Source organism: Epinephelus lanceolatus, chromosome 23, assembly GCF_041903045.1.
Source record: "Epinephelus lanceolatus isolate andai-2023 chromosome 23, ASM4190304v1, whole genome shotgun sequence".
Classification (NCBI taxonomy): Eukaryota; Metazoa; Chordata; class Actinopteri; order Perciformes; family Serranidae; genus Epinephelus; species Epinephelus lanceolatus.
This window is the reverse complement of record NC_135756.1, coordinates 37339473-37364472: the sequence shown is the minus strand read 5'-3', so window position 1 is coordinate 37364472 and position 25000 is coordinate 37339473. Positions and strand designations below refer to the sequence as shown.

Below are 25000 nucleotides of genomic sequence, written 5' to 3'. Positions count from 1 at the left end.
ACCAGAAACCACGGATTACCACAGCCATCTGGAAATATGGGCAATTATAAGGCAGCAGCCAACAATGTTAGAAGATTTAAAAAAAAGTGCACAAGTTAAAGGAACTGATAGGATCACATTTTACTGGAGCTGTACCTTGTATAATTCCACATGATGAATGACTGAATGGGATGGGTCAAATAAACACAGGACTTTCACCCAGGAGACCGCTGTTCATGTACCGTGTAAAACCAAAAGTCTATACTGTTTTAACGTAATGTTACGAAACTTTCGTCCATCCATTCACATACTAATGTGACTCCTGTGATGTATGTCCTGTTATACATTTATTTTAATCAAACACATGTTTTTTTCTAAACCTAACCAAGTAGTTTTGTTGCCTAAAAATAACCACGACCGTTTGTCAATTTCAATCATGTTTTACACTGAGTTTCACACAGGACAAAGTGCATCTATTACAGACATTAAAGGGTGTGTCTCATGGAGACGCTGAAGAGTGTGATCGACATCAGTATCCTGCTGAAGGGATAACAAAGTGTTGGTATTTTGATGACCTGGGATGAGAACACATTGACTTATGACTTATCAGCTGGTAGAAGTTCTATGTGTTTTTGTTGGTAGGCCACCATGCCATATACTGATGCTCTATTTTTGTGAGCCTTGGTCTTGGGTTGGATTCAGGTCTCAAATTTGACAGTGGCAAATTGAGTCGGACATTAACTTTGGGCTGTATCATGCTTTAATTATATTCCCCTTAGTAACTGTGTTTACAGTCTTTCATTAACTGTGTGATATGACTTATAGAACTGGAGTTACAGATAAGATAATTTCTGCTCCTCTTGAAAAACAACACATTTTGGACATAAAGTCTTAGGAGAAATTTTAACTAACAAGTTAAACCTCATATAAAACTGAATATTTTTTAGGGGACAACTGGTGAGTTAAACAATGAGCGCAATGCCTTCTCCAGAAACACACAGGGATGACTTGCACCGAGGATCCCAGCTGGATTACACCTGGATTTGAACTATGTGCATTGTGTTGCGTCCCACAGTGGAATTATTTGCTGATTTCAAAGAAACAAGCTTGTAATGTTGAGCTCATATAAAACAATTGCCTTTGATTGTGATTAAACTAAAAATCTTATTCTCTGCGGCCTTCTGTATTATACTGTCTCTTCTCTCGCCACAGTTTATCTTCTCAGAGAGCAAAATATCTGATCTAAATTCCTTTGTCTCTATCCTTCCACCTCCTTTCTTCAGCCAAACTCATATGCAGCCTCCAGAGACAGACAGAGACAAAAAGAGTAAAGCCTCCTCCTCAAAATCCCTTTGTCTTTAAACCCAGAATGACTTTTCTAGCTTTCCACACATACACAATAATACACACACACCCTAAACCCGTACCCACAGCGTATAACTTTGTATAGCTCCCCTCTGATGGTTTAACAGCAGACACTAAGGCAGCTGCTTTGGCTTCTTTGCTGTGGGTGAAAGGTGTGACGTTTCTTTCAAGTCGGTGCCAGTGTCTGCTGCTGTGTTCCTGCATAATCTGGCCTGGTGTGCTAGTTCCAGGGAGGACAGGAGGGGCAGCATGAGAAAACACATACACACACTCAACTCATCCAAGGGATTGTAGGGTTAACAGAATATCTGCAGTTGGTGAAACAATTCAGACAGGTATTATCTAGTGGAACAGACACATGCAGACACTTTCCTCCCTTCACTAAATACCTCCAAATATGAAAAAATAACCCTACCATTCTCCATAATGTAATTCATATTCAGAGTTGATATCAAACCATTTCCAATGATAACTGTTGATTGTCCAACAAGAACTGATTATGTTTTCATCTACCTCAAAGGTTCAACCAAGATGTATTATTTTTTGACAAAGAGTCAGCCAAAAGTCAGAGTCTCTAAAATACCCTGCTGTCCACATGATCTAGTATTGACTGAATAAATGAGACCATGAATCCAAGTGGTCAGAATGTGTTTTGTCTGCAGAAACATTCTGAAGTAATTCCGAGCAGAACTTCACATTGAAATTACCCAGTAAAGGTGCTTCATTATCTGACCTCCCATGCCTCCTGGGAGCCCTCTGTGGAGGTATTCTAGTCATGTCTGGATGGGGAAGACCCCGCATATAGAACTAGTGCATGTAGGAAGGACTCCATCTGCCTTGGTAACACCTCCCAGCGACCAGCTAGAGGAGGTGGCTGGGAAGAAGCATGTGAGGGCTACTTTGCTTACCTTACTGCCATGGCAACCCATACCCAGATAATCAGCTGAAAGAGGATGACATTCTGATTGAGGACTATTCTCGAGTCTGACTTGAGTCAAGTCATGTGACTTATGACCCCCACATCTGCAATTCAAAGTTGACCAAGAAATCTCCTTAAGAAATCTCTCCTATGTACATAAGAACTATAAGAGTTACTATTGCGATCATAGGTTTCACTTTACACTAAGGTTATCTTCTCAACTGTGACAATTATAGCATTCTGGTCCTATTTATAACTGAACTAAATATTTTCTGTTGGAGAGAAATCTTATCAAATGGGGGTCTTGATATGTATCAGTTTAGGGGTCCTTGACATAAAAAAGGTTGAGAACCACTGGTTTAAAAAAAAATATTTTTGAGTGTCGATTAGACATGGGTTTCTGGCCTCACAGTCAGATGCTTTGAATGCACAACAACCACCAAATGCTGTGTGGCCCTATAACAATATCATATTACTTCCAGCTTTGCTTCTCAGAGACAACAGTCAAAACCAGAAGAGGCTGCATGTCAGGAAAATGTAAACAGAAACATTTGGACAATCTACCAATGCTGTCATTTTTCTGTTGAGGACGGTCTTTTGTTGTTGAACTACTCATCCTCAGGGGAGGAGAAAAAAAAACACAGAGAAAACCTGGTAGGTTAATGGAAATTTTGTTGATTTACCAGGTCTGCCTTTTCCTCATTGTTTTATTGTCATGTCATTACTGCTTTGTGATCATGTTTTTGCCCTGCCCACTGGGCTGACACATTCAAATCTGTCCATAAAAAAAGGGTTTCAGATAAATCCAGACATTAGAAACACAGATAGGTAACAACAGACAGACTATGAACACATGCTTCTATTAGCTCCATTAGTGCTGATGTTAGCTTTGAGTTATTTATCCCAGTTCCAAACCCTGATCTGCACATCCTATTCACCCACCTTACTTCTGATCTCTGAATCAGCATTTAACTGTGAGCCAGGCTTTGGCTCAGTAATCATGATGTCTACATGCCTCTGGAAGAAAAAAGAGTTCAATGAGCATGTGTGGCCACATCAAGTAAATCCCTCTGGAGGTTTATTGCAGTTGGCAAATCAACTCACTCTGATTTTAATTCTGATTAATAAACCAGTATAAGCCCCAAGGATGTGAAGTTCACTTCAGTATTGTAATGTAGTGCACATCTTTTGTTTACATGACATAACAGAAGTGCATATGTAATGGATTCAATGTGGCCAGATGTTATGTGATGTGACAACATATTGCCACTCCCATCTCAACACAGATCACAGCTTTTTCAGTGGACTTTTGACATCTACATATGACACACTAAGTATCCTGGGTGCATCTGTTGTACTGTTGGACATTCTGGGACACCTGTTATATGCATTGTTTTGTTTCAAAACACAGTACAGGCCAAAAGTTTGGACACACCTTCTCATTCAATGCGTTTTCTTTATTTTCATGACTATTTACATTGTAGATTCTCACTGAAGGCATCAAAACTATGAATGAACACATGTGGAGTTATGTACTTAACAAAAAAAGGTGAAATAACTGAAAACATGTTTTATATTCTAGTTTCTTCAAAATAGCCACCCTTTGCTCTGATTACTGCTTTGCACACTCTTGGCATTCTCTCCATGAGCTTCAAGAGGTAGTCACCTGAAATGGTTTCCACTTCACAGGTGTGCCTTATCAGGGTTAATTAGTGGAATTTCTTGCTTTATCAATGGGGTTGGGACCATCAGTTGTGTTGTGCAGAAGTCAGGTTAATACACAGCCAACAGCCCTATTGGACAACTGTTAAAATTCATATTATGGCAAGAACCAATCAGCTAACTAAAGAAAAATGAGTGGCCATCATTACTTTAAGAAATGAAGGTCAGTCAGTCCGGAAAATTGCAAAAACTTTAAATGTGTCCCCAAGTGGAGTCGCAAAAACCATCAAGCGCTACAACGAAACTGGCACACATGAGGACCGACCCAGGAAAGGAAGACCAAGAGTCACCTCTGCTTCTGAGGATAAGTTCATCCGAGTCACCAGCCTCAGAAATCGCAAGTTAACAGCAGCTCAGATCAGAGACCAGATGAATGCCACACAGAGTTCTAGCAGCAGACCCATCTCTAGAACAACTGTTAAGAGGAGACTGCGCCAATCAGGCCTTCATGGTCAAATAGCTGCTAGGAAACCACTGCTAAGGAGAGGCAACAAGCAGAAGAGATTTGTTTGGGCCAAGAAACACAAGGAATGGACATTAGACCAGTGGAAATCTGTGCTTTGGTCTGATGAGTCCAAATTTGAGATCTTTGGTTCCAACCGCCGTGTCTTTGTGAGACGCAGAAAAGGTGAACGGATGGATTCCACATGCCTGGTTCCCACTGTGAAGCATGGAGGAGGAGGTGTGATGGTGTGGGGGTGTTTTACTGGTGACACTGTTGGGGATTTATTCAAAATTGAAGGCACACTGAACCAGCATGGCTACCACAGCATCCTGCAGCGACATGCCATCCCATCCGGTTTGCGTTTAGTTGGACGATCATTTATTTTTCAACAGGACAATGACCCCAAACACACCTCCAGGCTGTGTAAGGGCTATTTGACCAAGAAGGAGAGTGATGGAGTGCTGCGGCAGATGACCTGGCCTCCACAGTCACCGGACCTGAACCCAATCGAGATGGTTTGGGGTGAGCTGGACCGCAGAGTGAAGGCAAAGGGGCCAACAAGTGCTAAACACCTCTGGGAACTCCTTCAAGACTGTTGGAAAACCATTTCAGGTGACTACCTCTTGAAGCTCATGGAGAGAATGCCAAGAGTGTGCAAAGCAGTAATCAGAGCAAAGGGTGGCTATTTTGAAGAAACTAGAATATAAAACATGTTTTCAGTTATTTCACCTTTTTTTGTTAAGTACATAACTCCACATGTGTTCATTCATAGTTTTGCTGCCTTCAGTGAGAATCTACAATATAAATAGTCATGAAAATAAAGAAAACGCATTGAATGAGAAGGTGTGTCCAAACTTTTGGCCTGTACTGTACATTTCCATTTTTACAGGAAATGTACAGTTTCTGCTCATTAGATGCATACAGACTTTTTCAAAATAAACTTACATCGGTAAAACAATTTCCTTGTGCAACAAAAGCATGTGGTGAGGTTTGGAAAATACATCATGGTTTGGCTCTACATTCATTCGGGAAGAGAACACTGGGCTCTATCCCACCTGCCCTATAGGGACCTTCCAGCTACTTAAAGGGATAGTTTGACATTTTGGCAAATTTGCCTATTGCCATAATCCCTATAGTCATATGGGTAGGTACATTACCTTTAATTATCAGTGCCTGTTGTTCTGAGATCGGTGGGGCAGAGCTGCCTGCTGCTCAGCGCACAAAATGGAGGTGAACGGTACGGCCCCCTCTCTCCCTCAAAACTAATCAAATACACCATCAAATGACTCCAAAACGCTCTTGTGGACAACTTGTAGCTTACACATTCACCACGTTATGAAATAATAATGTATAATTAAGTAACATTACGACACAGGAAGCAAATACTCGGAACTACTTTCTTGAGTAAACCACTGGGCGGAGTGACACAGTGCGCACCTGAGACAGAGTGTTGTTGTAAATCATGGTTTACACATGTATTGTAAAAGGTTGTGGTAACAAGCCGAAGACATGGAGCAGAGTGAAGTTTCACACTTCACTTCACTTCCGCTTCCTGTCTGCCCACCGCGCTACTGTCTGTCCCAAATGAAAAATGAAAAAAGGAATTTGCAAATCTAAAATTGATTTTCTGGTTTTTCGTTTGAAAACAAAAAAGGAATAGATCACTTGATTTTGTTTTTCATTTTTGGTTTAAAATGAAAAAAGGAAAAAACCACGTGACTTCCGTTTTTGGTTTCAAACGCAAAAATGAATTGGCTGAATGTCCGCAGACCTGTTCAATATTCAATCCAAAAAGGAAAAACGGTAAAACAAATCGGCAAAAACCAAAAACGGGCCGGGTTTGATTGGTTTTTCGTTATTTGATTCTGACACCAAAAACGTTTTGCTTAGGTACTCTTGTTTTTTTGTTTTGAATCAAATAACAGATTTACCGTTTTTGGTTTTTGAATTACGAATGAATTACGAATTATCCAATGATACCCGGACTGGTGTCCTGCCAACTCAGCAGGTTAAGACCTTTGTCACCGTCTCAGTTTCATTCTGCCATCCCTCCTCACTATAAACTGCCCAGTAAAGTAGAAAAGCCATTAAAACTGCAACCCATAATATGCATTAATATCATACCAGCAATAATGTAGTTATAGCAGGTGTCATGTTCTCAGATGGCTGCTATCTTGTGAAACTCTTTATATTGAAATTGTGGAATGTCAAATGATGTGAGGCTTCACTAGCTGGAACAGACAGGGCATTAATACTCCCTATTCACAGAGACGAGTGAAGAATACTACCTGCTGATGCTAAACACTTTATTTAGTAGCTTGTTCTTTCCTCTCTGTCCTTGATAGTGGTAAATTCTTGGACTGCAAAACCTCTGTTCTTGTTTTGTCCCTTGTTGTCTGTTCTCATTCCTGAAAGGCTGAAGATGGCTATATTGCCTTGGGTATATGTAACATTCCCTGACTGCTGAACAGAAGATGGACAGCCATTATGCTAATGCTGTCCCCTGGAGTTTTCATGAGCCGGTCAGTGTGTATGCGGGGACACTCCGATTGGTGTCACTTCCAGGTTGACATTCAGGCAGTGATGCACGTGTCATGCTCATGATTGAGCAGCAGTCCACACAGCTAAAACTAGGAAAGCTGAGAACTGAGGCAGGCATACACTAAAAATGTTAAAGTGAAGCAAGCTGAGGTCAGCGGCTCAGAGGGCCTTGTTGGGTCAGACCTCTGACAGCTAGGGGAGAGCACAAATAGGAAGAGATGAGGGTCAAGAGAGATAGATAGAAAGATATATTAAGAGAGAGCTGTTATCATGTTTGTGTCCTACCTGTGTGGGACTGTAGAGCTCCTGCAGGGCATTGCGGGACCCTTTCCTACAGCAGCCGTCCACCACAAAGGGGTTCCTCCGCATGACTGCAAAACAAAAGGAGACACAACTAAAAACTTTCATTCAAATCAATAAACCCAATCCAAACCCCCATTTCCACTTTTACATCAACAGTATTAGTTATTTTTTGACCATTCTCGGAACCCATCGGCTGTATTTGGTGTCTGACTTCCGGCAGATGGCGATACAGCCTCTGGGGGCAGACCACCGATTTTTTGGCATTCCGGTTTGATTTGGGCGAAGGAGAATTTCCGTTTCTGACTTCCGTTTATATATAAGTAAATATGCTGAACCATTGCGATGAATGGTTTGCAGTGATGCCAATTATGTTCCGCCTCGTTAGTTCACCGCACGGACCGTTTAACCTGGCAACAACTGCAGCCGGCTCAAACGTGACTGGTCAATATCATGCGGACTACAAACAGCCTACAACCGGAAACCAGGGCTCTTCCACTCTTCTTCTGGAGGCAAGATCTGCCCAGTGGGCAGATGTAGAGTCTGTATATAGAGACTATTTTTTGACAACCTGCCATGCTCATCTGTGCACAGATGACACAGTACTGTGTACATCTAGCAGACAAAAACTTACAGTGCCAATTCAGACAAAAGGTTGGCCATCTTCCCTGTGTTTCATGGGTGAATGGTTTTTAAGTTTTGTCCGTCTTGGACAGTGGTAATGTGATTCAATGGCAAGCACCCCCTTCAACTCTTAAACTTCTGAACCCAGTCTATCACCCTGCTTGTCTATGGTACACATCATTGTATTTCATATGACAGAGTTGGGTGAGTCTTCTCTCCAAGACAGACGTAATACTCATTGGTATCTTTTGATCCATGAAGCCCTAACTGAAATATGACCAAATCACCTTTTTGTCACTCAGATGGGCTTCATTAGACACACTCTACTAATTGCCTCTTGCCTCATGTCTCACAAGTTAGTTGAACTTGGAAAAACTGCTTTTATTTTAGTGCAGCTAACTTCTGAAACTAAATACAGCAACTCCTTAAAATCAGTTCACATTTTAGAAATCTGATCATGTAATTATTTTTATTCATCTATCAAATTATCTACCCTAATTACTATAGGGATGCACTGATTTATTGGCTGAACATCAGTATCAGGCAATATTCTCTTTGCTGACTGCCATCAGCCTATGGTCAAATAAGATGACATTAACCGATGGCAGTGCCTGATGTTTTTCTGTTTCTTTCTTTTTTTTCTCCTCTGTTTTCTGTTTTTCTGGATTTTGCACAGAGTAAAAGGCGGGGCTCAGACTAACGGCCACAAACTTAAATTAATAAGCAGGTACAAGAAGACTGTTTAGCTAATGGGCTCTGCAATTTCACTGACGTGTGACAAGAAGATGTGTTTGGGAATTGGGACAAACAGACAGCTTCCCCAGGACACCATCGGGATGAAAAGACTAAATTAAAATAACGTTGTTAACAACGAATCCATATTAAAATCAGCAGGAGGAAAGCTAGTTAACATTAGCTATTAGCAGCGGTGGCTGCAACTACGATCATGATGCATTCAAGCTCTATTCAGTACAAATGAGTATAAAGCAAAGGTAAATTATAATGTTCTCATGATGTGTTTAATGTAATCTTGTAAATGTAAGTCTTGGTGAGAAACTTGAATAAATACAGCTGTTTGAAGGAGAAATTTGTTGTTTTAAAAGCAATAAAAAATACATATTAGAATGTTAACTATGATCTATTAAAGATCCATTAAATGCTTTTACAGCTGTTATTATTATTGAAAAAAAAAAGGTTTTCCTCATGTAAAAGGTTATTTTAAGGTTGTTTCATAAATGTATATGATTGAATTTGTGCCCATTTAGAGGTTGTGTCTTGAAGGGCTAAATTACAATTTCACAATCGGTGCAGTACTTAATGTATTAAAATTGCACCATAAAATTAAAAAATACAAAAATCTGAAATGTTTTTTCATAGAATGTGAAAAATTAAACACACAAAACCTACTGATTCAAAAGATTCAAGATCAAATTATTTCTTAACACTCCATGAGTAATTTAAAGTATGTACATTTTTTTAGTTTTTGAGATATGCTCATTTTTATGAGCAGAGTACAGCAGAGCTGTTTTGATGGTTTCATCTGCAGTAGGAATGTTTCCCTAGTGCCTACACTAGTATTTTTTGGTATTTCATATCCCTAAAATCTGTGCAGCCTAAAAGCTAAGAGGTTAAGAAAATCAATAAACCATAATGACTGATAAAAAGTATTGAAACTGTCATAAAAAAATACAACAGACATTTCTGTCAACCTGCTTCTCTGATGCCACCGCATGTTTTCAATGTTTTATGGACCACTTGTAGTGTAATATAATGTAAAGTCTGAGCTTTCTGTTGCAAAAAGAATGAAAGCTCAAACTCTTAAAGTTTTTTTTTACTTTAGATTGATTTTAATCAAGATCATGAAAACAGCAACCCTCTGTGGCCGTAGCAGGAGGTCCATCATAAAAGTGTTAAAGTTTCATTTGTGAATGAAAGACTGTTTAATCTTCCAAAAGGTACACAGTTGCGCTTTAAATGAGCAAAACTGTTGAGGAGTTGTAATTTTCGGACATAATATTATATTGATATATGGACAAAGATACCTATGGTGTCCCACCATAGTGGACATTGGTTTTGATTTGGCATTGGTTTTGATTTGGCTTTTGCTCCCTTTCTGCTTAATAGATTTCATTTCAGTAATTTTAATGAGCTTGCAGGTGAACGGCTGCACTGTTCACCTGCCAACTCTGTTTGATAAGGGTTTGTTGCTAAAAAGCTTAAGAAGATTTTTTTGTCATGTTTTTTCTAACGGTGGAGGGATCAGAAGAGTCACTCCTTCACTGGGTTGTATTCCTGTGACTGATGCAAGAGCAAGATCTAACTACTCTTTGTTTTGCTGTGGACCCCCTGGACTCATCCTCAAGGATACCAATTTGGAAACGATCACTTTAAACAACCAACTAATGTGAGAAAGAGGCTGAAAGCTACAGGGATAAATAATGAGAGCAGTGACTATATGCCAAGGGCGAAGCCACAGTTCAGCATTTGTTTGGCTGGTTCTCAGCTCTTTACACAACTCGATACAGAGCGGTAGCTGCTGGCAGCAGCTCAGTGGGAGCAGCCAGCGCAACACTCCGCCCCTGCCAACACACTCTCTCCAATTACTGTGTATGGAAAAGTGCTGAGGGACAAAGCAGGATCTACGGGCAAGAATATGAACCGCTAACAAGAAAGCCAAGCATTTAATGGCAGTTTATTCCACACATGATCTGCCTCATGTTCATGGATGAACATGTGTTACTGCCATCAAGAGAGCTAATAATGAGACTGATGCACATTCACACTGGATACATTTCTATACAGTACATCTCCATTAGTTAAACTTACCAGTGAAGTGCATGATTAGTTTAGTTTAGTTTATTTGTTTATTTGAAAAGGGACAATATACATTAATCAACATTTTAACAAAAATGTGAATGCACCCGAAATAGCCGAGAGGCTAATTTTCATCGGTAGTCCCTTTGCCAGTTGTTAAAGGCATCAATAAAATACAACATCCAATATAAATAAAATATAACCCATTAAAGATAACACATTATATACAAGATAAACATTATGTATGGCACACACATACTGCTGAGTGACAATAACCCTCAATTGCATGATGCTCCTATAGAATAGTGAGGCAAACATCAGTGTTCACATTTTTGTGTTTCGACAAGCCTTGGCATTGTGCTTCAATGAATGATATGACAGAGATACTCTGATTGATTGTGGTACTGAATTCCATTGATGTGATGCTCTGAAGGAGAAAACTGCCTGACTGTAGTTTTTCTTAAGGGAATTGTGCAGTCTCCCCTCACTGCACCTCTAGTACCCCTGTTACCAGAAGATCTGAAATTAACGTAGCCAGATAGAGGAGGAGGACCTGAACCATGCAAGATCTTATATACCGGACAGATGTTTTTGAATATAATGAGATTTTCCCAACTAAGCAATTTATATTTTTTCAGTATATGACAATGATGAAATCTGAAAGGTTTCTTATCTAATATTTTAAGTGCTTGTTTATATAATGTTTCTATTGTTTTCATTGTTGTGGTGTTTGCAGTAGACCAACTTGTCAGACAGTATGTGATGTGGGAGAGAACCATCACGAAGAAGTACATCTTGGCTGCTTTACATTAATTACATTTATTACATTCACATCACAAGGAATTCATTATATGACAATGTAAACAACAAATAAGCTTTCTTTATAAGACTCCACTGGTTTAACTTGAAAAAAATGAAATTTAGTGGTCAAATTATTTCATTTAAGATATTCTTACTCATTATTTTAAGTACCCAAAACTGTACCCAAAAAATGCCAAATAAGTTGTCAACTGACTAAAACACTTGCAACAACAAACATATTTTTAATGCTGAAAAACTTCATCATTTTAAGCATTATCAACTATGAATATTTTTTAATTCACTGTTGTACATATTTCAGTTAGTAATCTTACCCTTTTGTGCAGTTCTAAACTGGTTACCCAGTACCTTGATTAGCAGATCAACCAAAAAATAATAATCAAGAGCATTATAGATAACTAACAGGTTTTCCAACAATTGGACAGATGCTTATTTATTTATTTCGTTGTCCCCTCATTTATGATTGATGATCTTATGTGTACATATGTACGCAAGTTTCACACTGATTACAATCACTCAATCGCCCAACAGTTTTAGACTATGCTAAGCCATGGCTCTTTTGAAGTTCACTGGTCAATATCTTCAAATGAAATGTGATATCAACAAGCTTTATGCAACTTTTGATAAGCTTGTTCCAATAGTCACATAAAATTTGGTAAAAACTGGACCTAGGGTTTAGGTTTTGGAGAATCTAGGCTACTGGACTTTAATGGTTTTTCTGGCCTTTTTTAGGGCACTTTGAGCTAGACTTGTGTCAAACTTCTATTTCAGTTGGACTGACAGTGTAAAGGGCATGGCCCTTCCAAAACTGCATTTTTGGGCCTTCATTATATCACCCCCATTTTTCTAAGTGGGATCATGTTTGTTGAGCAGCGTTAAGTAACAACTTCCAATCACTGGTGGAAAAGTCCATGTGTCTATGATGTACCAATACATGGGAATTTGGGAAAACATTTCTGAAAAAAAGAATATTAATAAATTGCAAACTGGCAAAATGCATAAACATAAAGACGAGACCAAAAAGAGGCACAGAACAACCACTGTCACATGCAAATGACCACAGAAACACAAAACTACAGAGATACAAAACAACCAAAAAGCAAACTGACTGCAAATAGACTAAAAAGTGACCACAAACAGATGCAAAAAGACCAAAAAAAGATGCCAAATTACCACGGAGACAAAAAAATGACCACAAAGACAAAATGCAAAACAACAAAGACATGCAACATGACTAACAAAGAGGAATAAAATGACCAAAAAGAGATGCAAACTGAGCACAAAGAGACACAAAATGACCTACAGTATAAGCAACACAAAAGACCAAAAACACAACACAAAACATACGCTATGGGAGGCAAATTGACCATGGAGACACAAAATAGCAAAGATATACAAAAGTAAAAGCAAAATGACTACAGAGACGCAAAATGACCACAGAGACACATGACAAAATGACAAAAAAATAAGATCAAAATGACTACAAAGAGAGGCAAACTGACCACAAACAGATGACAAAAAAGAGATGCAAAACAACTGCTATGAGATGCAACATGACCACAAAGAAACACAAAACTACAAAGAGATGCAGAACAACCAAAATGATCACAAAGAGACACAAAATGACTACACAGGAATGCAAAAGTGTTTTCTTTCTTTCAGTCTGAGTGTTTCCCTTCTATGTAGGAGGGATGAGGGGCCCTTTACATAGCTGTGCCCACGGGACCTGTTGTCTCACAATCCTGCTGTGAAAAATGATCAGTAGCCAATTATACACATTTGTACTATAGTGCACATATCTCTGTATATGTTTGATGTGGGAGTACTACAGGATTGAGATAGAATCGAATAGAGAGAACTTTATTTATCCCCGAAGGGAAATTCAGCTGTCCAGCAGCTCATAAAAGACAAAAAACAAGAACCACACTCAGTAACTGCATGATGAGGATGTTGTTTGTGACTGTCAGTATTTCATCTTTATATCTAGTTTTTATTTTTTTAATTTTATTTTTTTTTGCTGCAGCATTGGCCAAATTTCCCCACAAAAATCATTAAGGGTTTGTCTGCCCTTACTCTCATCTGGCGTAAGAGGAACATCAAAGCAAACACGAGGATTCACACTTCTCAGCAGGCTGTTGATTTTTTTTTAAAAAAAATCCTGGTTGAAAATTGAAGAATCGAACGTGCTGAAGTTGGCGCTGACCACAGATATACCCAGTATCCCTCTATGTGAATCCCTGTATTGGCCCAAACCAGATCCATTGACAGAGCCCTGGGGAGCGAGCTGAGCGCTTGTTAGTGTAACGAGCCCCAACAGACAGCCATGACCTTCAGATGCTGAGGGGAGGATAGAGAGAAGCAGGGATGCATTTACACCCTGAGCACACACACACACACACACACACACACACACACACACACACACACACACACACACACAGAGTGTGATTGATAACCTTGTTGCTAAAGCTGGTATTTAAAAATGCAGTTCAACACTCCATCCTACTGTGGACGATGTAAACAGGCAATTACTGCTTCCTCTGAGGATGGGAGCACTCTCTATTTTCTCTCTATTTTTAATGCAATAACTCAATCATAGAATATTTGCTTTTTAGGCTCACTCACACTGAAAAGCACACACACACACTCCCAGCAGGCACTATCAACAGAGCAGTGGTGATTATTGATTGCTGTGGACATAGGCTGGAGGTGGAGCTCAAGGTAATGAGGATTCAATTCTGGAGTGTGTGAGTGTGTGTCTGTGTGCCTCGTGGCACTGCTGGGTCAGTCACAGAGCTGTGGTGATATTTATCTGCTAGCACCAGTGAGCCCGCAACTAATGACAATGGATGCAAAAATAAATTAGGTTGAAAGGCTGTCTGTGCTGAGTGTGAACACCAGCAGATTCAGTACTTGCAGTCATCTGTCCTTCCCATAAGGCACGCTAAAGTTAGATTCAGTGCACTGAAAAAGAATACTTTGCTGTAGACGAAATCCTTAGGTAAACGAGCCCTCATTACCATGATGGGATTACCATGCATGTGAATTATTTTAATTTTGACTACTCTAAAAAAACTGCTTGATCTTGTACAAACTGTTACATCTAGTTACATCTACATTTAACTTATCATGAACGACTAGATAAAGCTTTTTGTTCTCTGCTGCATCAGTAAACTTCAACACTGAAAAAACATGGGATGCAAAATCCATAAGACTCTGCTCCATCTTAACTCTCCATCAAATCATCACCTTCCAAGCACAACCAACAACCATCTATAACCAACTAATCTACAACAATATGTATATATTTCCTGGCCAAAGTTCCACATTTGCAGTTTAATGTATTTAAAAATTGTATTATTTTATTTGATTACAATACATAGAATCAGTATTACCTGTGCCATTTTTAGGCATTTAGAGATTTTGTGAGAAGAGAGACGACAGGACTTGAGGGGACAGAGAGAGGTGGAAAACAGGAAGCCAAAGCAGAGTTGCCAAAAATTGCAGTTCCTGTGATGGCTACTTGAGGCTGGCTCCATAAGTGAATCAACCCCCAAAGACCCCTGTGGTAAAATACCCAACTTTACAGCAGAAATAAAGCCTGGTACAAAAACCAGTTGTGGTCTCTATGGCTAATATCACCATCCATGACAACTGTATGGGGTGTGCTGATATACATAGAGCACAACATCACATTGACTTCTAACAATGCATGTATCACTCCACTTCATAGGTGTTCTGACCTGTAAATTACATTAAGCATTAGCCTATGATATCATCATCACAAACTTTGCACAGCAAAGATGAACATATTTTCTCAAATAGCATGAGTGAAATTATGAATGGTCATTAGAAAAGGATGAAAGGAGGGCAAGAAGCCTGGATACTTCACCGCAAACCACCAGTTGTGCTCATATGACATCAGCCAATGTCGCAGCGTACTGTCTGAAAAAGGTATTAACTCATTGTAATCATATAAATGATTAAATGAACAAACAAATCATAACCTGTTGTCATTAATTACTGGTAACTTATAAATGGCACTTGTAGAACTGATGCACAAAAAGCACACTTGAGGTCTTGCAGTTGTACTGAATATCAGTGTGATTATCTTCAGCTTATGACCAAATCACAGCCGTGCTGATGTGCACTAACAACACCTCCAGTGCGATATTGGTTAATCTTACTATATCTTACTTTATCTTATCTTACTATCTTACTATATAATAACAAAAACTCTGTCTGTGGGTGTGTCTGTGTGTGTGTCTGTGTCTGTGTGTCTGTGCCATGTTTTTCTCCTCACTAACTTGGTCAATCCATGTGAAATTTGGCAAAGTGGTAGAGGGTCATGGGAGGATGCGGGATTTTTTTTCACAGACTATTTCATGTATTACTGCGTGGATACAGTTTCAGCAAATATGACAAAAAGATATTTTTATAAAAGTTACCGACTACAGCTTTAATGTACAGACCTGTACCTGGTATATTTTCCAGAGCAAGTATCTGGTGGTCACAAATAAATTTTATGACACATTTTACTATCTGTGGCTAATTATTGTTGGACCAGTGTCCATTCTGGCAACTCAGTTTGACTATTTTCTTAATTGTAACTCAGTCAGCATCTTATAAGCAAAGTATCAACATTTTAAAACACTGTAAATTGTTTATAATGTTTCAAAAACAGAATCGGCACTTCATGACATGTAGGAGTTTCAAACATTTCCAATTTCTACAGAAAATTTCGTTTTTCATTTTTAAATGTAGCTTTTCAAAACTGACAAAATTTGATAGAAGTTGCTGATTGAGACATAATTAAATAACTCCATTTACCATCATCTATATCTGCCTCACTCCTTTCCTCCTCTTCCCTCCCTCCCTCCTCCTCTGGCTGTAACACTTTAAGCAGTGTCCCTGCACCCTGAACACCAGCAGCCTGGACAGTTTACAGTTCCCCATGCGACCAGAGGGGGAGAAACACTCTGTGTGCTGTACAAATGTCCACACAAACCACAGACACACAGCACAAACACTGTTTAGCGTTCATCCTCTGCTTTCATCAGACTTAGCAGGGATACTGTCACGCTGACAGCCCTCTGCCTCTCCTCCTCCTCCTACTCCCTGTAGCCATCATCCTACTGCTGCTGAAAAAGCTCCAAAACGCTTTGATTTCAACTTTATTAGTCCTTTAAAGCAGGTGGAGAAAAACTGGGAAGTGTCCAGCTCCATACAACAGACAGAATTCCCTTAACCTTGTGGTAAAACATATTAATGACTGCTGTCTTAGACCTATTACTAATGTTGATTGTCTAATTTTAGACTACATAGGTTTTGTTACCTTTATTACTGGGCTACCTTCATCAATATCTTTTGTGGTTCCAGACAGAATTTTTCTTATTTTTGTGCTAAAAACAGTTTTATTGATGGTAAAGGTTGCCAACCCGAGATTTAACAAAATTTCCTGGACAGGTGGAGGCCGTGCAGCCATCAACCACTATCACCGATAACAATAGTTTGTAAAACCAGGGTGGCAGCACCCATTCTGATGTCTAATTTCTTTCTACTTAAAACATTATTCTGACATTGTTAAATGTAATATTCAATAATGTTCAATAATGTAATAACCCATGCATTCTATAGCGACCCTGGGGCAGTGGTGAGTGTGGTATTAGTGGGGTCAGCTGTCAGTCAGTGTGCGGGCTGGAGATTGGTGGAGCAGAGAGGGGGGAGGGCTGTCCCGCTGGGTACTGTAAGTGAGTATGTGTGTATGTAGGAGGTGTGTAACGGTAGAGGAGTCAGAGTTTTGGGATGGAGACTTTACGTGCTACCCCTGGAGTGTTACCGGAATTTTGGAGTGATTAAATAAACGGACCTTTTCCTGAAAGTTACTCTGGTCTCCTGCTTGTGAGTGATTCATTACAGTTCTAAGACCTGTGTGTCACACAGACATGACTGTTCCTCAAACAAACTGATGAGGTGATCCTCTACTGTCCATCCAAAACTGTTATTTTAACCCCAGCTGGCTAGTTAGCTAGATATCTTGCTAATTCCAATAGGCTTTTCTGCTAACATTACAGTGGGTACAGAAAATGAGCTGAAAAAAATGTTGTCACTTAGCTGACCAGGGTGTAGTGCACTTCACGACATTTTTCTCCAAGTGAGGAAATAGAATAGATTTGTTTAATCTGGTTGAAATTCACATACAGTTTTTAAGCGCTTGATGATCCACTCTCACTAAAGCATATGTCATGCAAGAGAGACAATAAAAACAAATGAAATGGTCAAAACCGTCAAATTAATATTTAAGGTGCGATTCATGACGTCAACTAATTCAATGAGTAACATGTAAGAAAACATTTCATCTTAAAAGCTGTTGGTAGCTGCTGGCAATAGTCTTTCAACAGCACAGAGAATTACATGTTTTTTTTAAATTTCTTAGTCCATAGCTGCTTAACTAGTAATAATAATTGTAATAGTAATACATTTTATTTATTTAGCACCCTTCATACAAAAAATGTTGCACACAGTGCCTTACAATAAGGGCATTACATTAAATTGACATAATGAACATTCAGTATGAAAGGACATTTAAAAACAGATGAAAACAAGGATTAACTGATTCTACAATTTTCATTTCACATGGTGGTAATTTGAGATCCTATCAATATGATTTCATAGTAGTTTTTGTTGTTGAGGCCTTTCTAGGCCTTTGATGTCATTAACAATCAGAGCCTATAATTCCCAACAGGCACAGACTCACCAACAGACACTGATTAACTGAAATAAGTGTTTTTCAGATTACCCCCGAACATCTTCTCAAGAGTTAACCTCACTGCTGGTATCATCTGTGCCAGGTACAGCCCACAGCTGCCCCAGAATCTCCCACCCAGTTCAGACCACTGTGGCTCAAATAGAACTCACCATGGTCTTTCTCCATCAAAACCACCAGCCACTAATCATAGCAACACCATAAATCTTAAAATAATAAAGAAAAAACTAGTGAAGATAAAAAAGCCTGTAAAACATCCTTTCATTTGATAGTAAGAGTTGACTCATGTTTGTAGCCAATACTTGCCACCGTAGGAACAGCGGTTACATTACCTTTGAAACAAGCCACAATTTAACCATACGAGTACACACATGCATGCTTGTCACAGGTGCACTGCGATACTTCAAAATGTAGCCAGCTAGCCCCGGATGTCAAAGTGATGTCAGAAAGACGTTGGACTGTTTTGTCTGACAAACGTTAAATTTTGGTTGGAATGAAAATCAGGTTAACGATATATTTTGAATGTATAATGACCTTGGAATTTCATGTTGTTCAGATGTTGACAATGTGACTCTGTGCAGATGTTTTGTTTTGTTCTCCATACCTCACGACTAAATGTTGTTATTCTACATTAAGACAATGCTAGCATGAGATCAATCAATCAATCAATCAATTTTATTTATAAAGCCCAGTATCACAAATCACAATTTGCCTCAGAGGGCTTTACAGCATACGACATCCCTCTGTCCTTTGGACCCTCGCAGCAGATAAGGAAAAACTCCCCCCAAAAAACCCTTTAACAGGGAAAAAAATGGTAGAAACCTCAGGAAGAGCAACTGAGGAGGGATCCCTCTTCAAAGACGTGCAATATATGTCGCACAGAACAGATCAACATGATAAATTAACAGTAATCTGTATGACACAATGAGACACAGAGAGAGAGACAGAAACAGAGAGAGATGCAGGACAGACCGTAATGACAGTAGCTTACAACAACATTAATAAAAGTAATAATATAATTCTAATTATAGTTGCGGCTATTGTGGCCGGATGACCCAGATGATGATGACAAGCAACTCTAGCGATTCATAAAAACGTATTGGTGAAATGAACAAGTTTCTCGGCAGATAATGTGTTATTTAGAGCCTCATTGTCGGTGCCCCGATCATTCCCACTGTATGGATGTATGCAGCTCTCGCGGATCTAAATATCTTCCAAAGGACTCCAAATGACACCAAACTTATCTGAGTGAGTAAACAACCGCATTTAATGCCAGAAATAAGGTCCAGGTTGTAAAAAACGGAACTTCCCCTTTAAAGGGCCATGGTACATAGCCTGTTAATAAAGATATATTGATCATGTCTAATATGTGAGTGTTAACTAAAGGTAAGACTTCCTTATGTAGCCCAGTTGGGATGGGGTCAAAAAGACACGTTGATGATTTAGATGAAGTAATCATTGCAGTCAATTGTTGAAGAGAAATCGGGGAGAAGCTATCTAGCCTCTTGCACTCCACCCCCATTTTGTAGCGAAAACGCCTAAAATGACATACCCAAATTAAAATTACTGTAGCCTCTGAACCGCTCTGACTACATGCATGCATGAGGTCTTGCCAGAAAGCAAACTCTCTGAAGTTTCTTGTGAAAGTGTAAAAACACTCTAGGTGATACAGAGACAGAGTAATGGGCCTCTGAAGTCAGTAAAAAGTTGAAGATTTTGACTAAAATAAAATAAAAAATGATTTTCAGGATGAATAACTGTCTGTGGCTTCATCTGAGCAGGTAAATGACACTGTGGGGCTGTAGGCACACTATCAATAAACATTTGTTTCAAGTTTGAAGAAAATTGCTCAAAGTATGACCATTCTACAGTGTTTTTTTCCATGAAAAGACCCAGGCAGAGCTCCAAATGACAGAGCACTCACTCTGCTTCAAAACAGTACTATCAGTGATCAAACAACACTCAGCCAGCTTCAAACATCGTACCTTATTGAAATCAGGTGTGATTATGATAGCTGATGTTGTTTATGACAGAAACACCATAAAATATCACCAAATAAAGCCATATGAAACGTTAAAGTTGTGATCCTACTTTCTAGGGGGTATATATCAACCAAAAATAATGGTAGAAGTGAGATCTCACCTTTTATAAACCAGCTACGTATTCACTGACGGCTTGGCATGAGATCGCGAGTAATCCTTTAACTTTTCCCCTCGAAAAACGGCATGACATGGCTTGTTACCACTCATCGCGATTTTGGACTTCATGTATTTAGGCTGCTCTGGTGCGAAATCCATGAGGAATAAAAGAAAAACGATGCCGGATTCAGGAAGCCGAGAGCTTCCTGTTTCCGGTGATACCAAACATCACATGGTTTGATGACGTAGTGCGCCTGTGAGATCTCATTTAACAGAGGAGGGAGGGAGCGCGGACGCTGGCGTCGAAACAGAGTTAAAGAGGCTAGCTATATATTAGGTCTTACAGCTGTGTTTGAGGGCAGATTGGTTCCGTTTGAGGGCAGGAGGTCATGAATTTTGCCTCTAATAGTTAGAATTTTGTCATTAAAAAAGCTCATAAAATCACTACTGCTAAGGGCTAAAGGAATACAAGGCTCAACAGAGACTCTCAGTCAGCCTGGTTACAGTGCTGAAAAGAAACCTGGGATTGTTCTTATTTTCTTCTATTAATGCTGAGTAATAGTTTGCTCTGGCATTGCGGAGGCCCCTCTTATACGTTTTCAGATTTTGTTTCCAGTGTTTTGGACATTCATAGATCATACATTTGAGTTTGGGGCCACCTGGTGGCAGTTAAGGTTATGGCAGGTAGTGTTAAGTTTCTCTTTCACTTTTGCCTTCATCACCATGTGGTAGCAAAGTGGTGAGGTCCACAAGGTCTTGTTCTTCACGGCTTGAGGCTTGTTCAACGCATTGTCGGTGAGTGGATGTGTGGATTGGAGGTGGATTTAAGCAAAGAGCATGTTTTGAGTTTATAATGCCATGTTTGTTTTGTTTATCGACTGCAGCTAAACTACATTTGCAGACTAGTTTCATTATGTTAATATCATATAGCTACCTGGTAGCATACCTTTTGTTTAGTGCTTTATATTTACCTTTTCATGTACATTGTGTAATTTCCACGTTATTTCTGTATTTTGCAGTTTTACAAAAGAATATCACCTCAAATAAACACCAAAGACGGATCCTGGTCCTCCTGTTTGAGTGGTATTATGGTTAAGCTGACTGGATAGCTAGGGAGTGCTTGTAAGGCCAGTACACCCAGACTAAGCAAGATTCTTCCTGTTTGGTTAATCGCCAATTCCTTTCAAATTTTCACAATATTTGTTTTAATTTTCGGGTTTGAGAGTTGGAACAAGGAGTGAACTTTCTTTGCTTTGTTAACTTCTTTTTAAGAGGTGCTATAGAGTCGAGTGTTATTCGCAGTGAGCCTATCGACAAGATGATCAATTCAGGAGAGTAAGATGATCAATTCAGGAGAGTTTAAAGTTGGTACAGGAAACCTCTGTTACAGAAGGACATGGTATTAAATGCAATGTCGATGGAATCTTTGCCTTAAATTTTGTGACAGCACTATCTGATAAACATTTAGTATAGTAACTGTTGCTGAGTGGCGTGTAATCGAGTAGAAAGAAATCAAAAGTTATTAAATAATGATCTGATAGAGAGGGATGTTGTGGAAAGACTGTTATCAATTTCAATTCCATGCGTCAGAACTAGATAGAGGGTATGGTTAAAACAGTGAGTGGGTTTATGTACACCCTGACTGAAGCCAATGTTAGTCTAATAATGAGATAAACACAGTAGCCAGGGAGTCATTATCAACATCAACATGAATGTTATAATCACCTACAATAATAACTTTATCTGATTGAAAAACTAAACTAGACAAAAACTCTGAGAATTCAGATACAAATTCAGAATACGGGCTAGGAGCCCGGTGGACTATAACAAATAAAAGTGGCTGCGAGGTTTTCCAGGTCGGATGTAAAAGACTAAGAACAAGGCTTCCGAAGGAATTATAATCTAGTTTAGGTTTAGGGCTGATTAACAGACTAGAGTTAAAATTGGCTGCAACTCCCCCTCCTCGGCCACTGCCACGAGGAATGTGGGTATTATTATGACTGGGAGCAGTGGATTCATTTAGACTGACATAATCATCTTGACACAGCCAAGTTTCAGTGAGGCTGAGTAAATCAATATGATTATCTGATATTAATTTGTTTACTAACACTGCTTTAGATGTTAGAGACCTGATATTTAACAGTCCACATTTAATTCTCCTGTTTTGTCTTTCTGTCACAGAAGTGGTATTCATTTTTTATTACGTTGTTATGCACAACTCCTCTTTGTTTAATTTTCGGGGGACATACACCGTTTGTATAAAACTATGGGTGGGTAACTGCACTAGAAGCTCAGAGAAGTGTGTAAGACTGCGACTCTGATTCCTGGTCTCAACTCTGGGTTGTCAGGGTTTTGAATTACTAATAAACATGTACAGGTTTCTAGATATGAGAGCAGCACCGTTCAACGTGGGATGAATGCCATGTCTCCTGATCAGACCAAGTTTTCCCCAGAAAGTTTGCCAATGATTAACGAAACCCACATTGTTTGCTGGACACCACCTGGACAGCCAGTAATTAAATGATGAAATGTAGGTAAACATCTCATCAGTGGTCCGATTTGGGAGCCGTCCAGAGAAAACTACGGAGTCTGACATAGTTTTAGCATATTCACACACCGAGGCAACATTAATTTTTGTGACCTCCGATTGGCGTAACCGGGTGTCATTGCCACCGACGTGAATAACAATCTTATTAAATCTACCTTTAGCCTTAGCCAGCAGTTTTAAATTGGACTCAGTGTCGCCCACTCTGGCCCCAGGGATACATTTGACTATGGCCGCTGGTGTTGCTAACTTCACGTTTCTCAAAATAGAGCTGCCAATAAAAAACGGTTAGAAACATGAACAGGCTGGTGGTGAACATTGGGCTTCGGCTGGGTACTACGCTTCTCCCAGACAGTTACCCAGCCTCCCAGCTGCACGGGGGTTACCAAGGGACTGCTAGCAGAGGCTATGTTAAGTGCTAAGTACAGGGGGCTGGCTAACTACCGCAGCTACAGAGTGATTTTCCATGGTGCGGAGCCACGCTTCCAATTCACTAAGCCTTGCCTCCAATGCAGCAAATAAACTACACTTGTTACATTTACCACTGTCGCTAAAGGAGGCAGAGGCATAACTGAACATCTGGCACACCGAGCAAGAAAGAGCAGGAGAAAGAGAAGCCATCGCTAATTGTTAAGCTAATGTAGCTAACAAGGCTAATAACGTGCAAACAACAGCTAAGATTAGCAAGAAAGTTGTTAAAAAGAGGAGAGCTTTAAGTGCTTAAACAGAACTAGTGTGGGTGATTTTCCATGAAGTAGATGTTAAGCAACTGAAGTGAGGAAAGACAGAAAACAAGCTGGTAGGAGTTCGCTAGAGCAGCACAGAGACGCTATCACAGAAACACTGGAAATGACACGTCAGCACGTCCAAGCGCGATGTTTGGAGAATGTTAGATTTTGGTTACCTAACAACACAACCAACAAAATATCAGTGTCATCTGTTGTCAGTATTCTACATCAAATGGACATTGACAATGGACATCCTGACACTAAATTTTGGAAACCTGACGTCACAAGCTAAATTTAACCAAATATCAATATCTAACAATGTTGGTGGCCAGCTGGGATAGCGCTACATCTGTGCATCTTAGCAATGTACTTTACTATGCTGTGACAAGAGTGTGTGGATGAAGTATTAAGTTGTTAAATTTTACTCATATACCAGCTGGCTAATTAGCTATCTAGATTGCTAATTCCACCATGCTGTCATAGATAGATAGTTAGAAAGAACTTTATTAATCCCCAACGGGAAATTCAACTGTCCAATAGCTCATAAAAAATACAAAAAACACACTTCCCCTCATCAACAATAATACAGTGGTATTAAGATAGACATAAAATAAAATAAGTTAAAATAAGTGCATAAATATAAATTAAAAATTGAATTCAAATTAAATTATAGCTGCTGCGCAGCAATGGTCGGGGCCGGGCAATTTTAGGCAAAATTAGGCAATTCTGAGCAACAAGCAGAGTGTAGGAAGATGAAAAAAAGGTGGCATTTTAAGCCTAAGAGACTATGCTCTATCTCACTGAGCCAATTAGCAAGAGACAACTATGCAGTATATATGTTTAAAACTTCTTCTAGCTCATCCACAACTATTTCATGAAGGATTGATTGTTTCAGGCATCAGTGTTGGAGTTACCTTCGCAGATTTGAGGATATCCTCCTCAAATCTCGCTTTATCATGGTTTTGGACCTTTAGTCAGATAAAGTGAGATGTTTGTGGATGCCAGATTGGAATTGGGGAAAGGTAATATGAATTTTACATAATTTTATCGACAAACATTTAATATAGAAATTATCTGGATCATAATTATTTTAACCTTAGCAGTCTCTAATCCACATAGCATGATGCCTGAACATAGGACTTTCACACTGCTTTAGCTGAGGCTTGAATTCACAACTTCTGAGACTGAGGTCCGTCTTCTATCTCACTGAGCTAATTGGCAAGTAACAGTTCATGTGTGGCTTCACAAATTGACTAAGCCAAGCATCAGGGTGCCAGACAGTAGCCATCCATGCC

The 25000-nt window shown here is 39.4% G+C and overlaps 1 protein-coding gene across 2 annotated transcripts in view; it reads right to left on the bottom strand.

The window, feature by feature from the left end:
* The window catches only part of chst11 (carbohydrate (chondroitin 4) sulfotransferase 11), a 289615-nt gene that overhangs the window by 57608 nt on the left and 207007 nt on the right, over positions 1 to 25000 (bottom strand). For both annotated transcript variants that reach the window (XM_033609147.2, XM_033609148.2), the window contains exon 2: positions 7257 to 7342. In XM_033609147.2, the coding sequence (XP_033465038.1) occupies positions 7257 to 7342 (86 nt within the window). The remainder of the gene's footprint in view (positions 1 to 7256; positions 7343 to 25000) is intronic.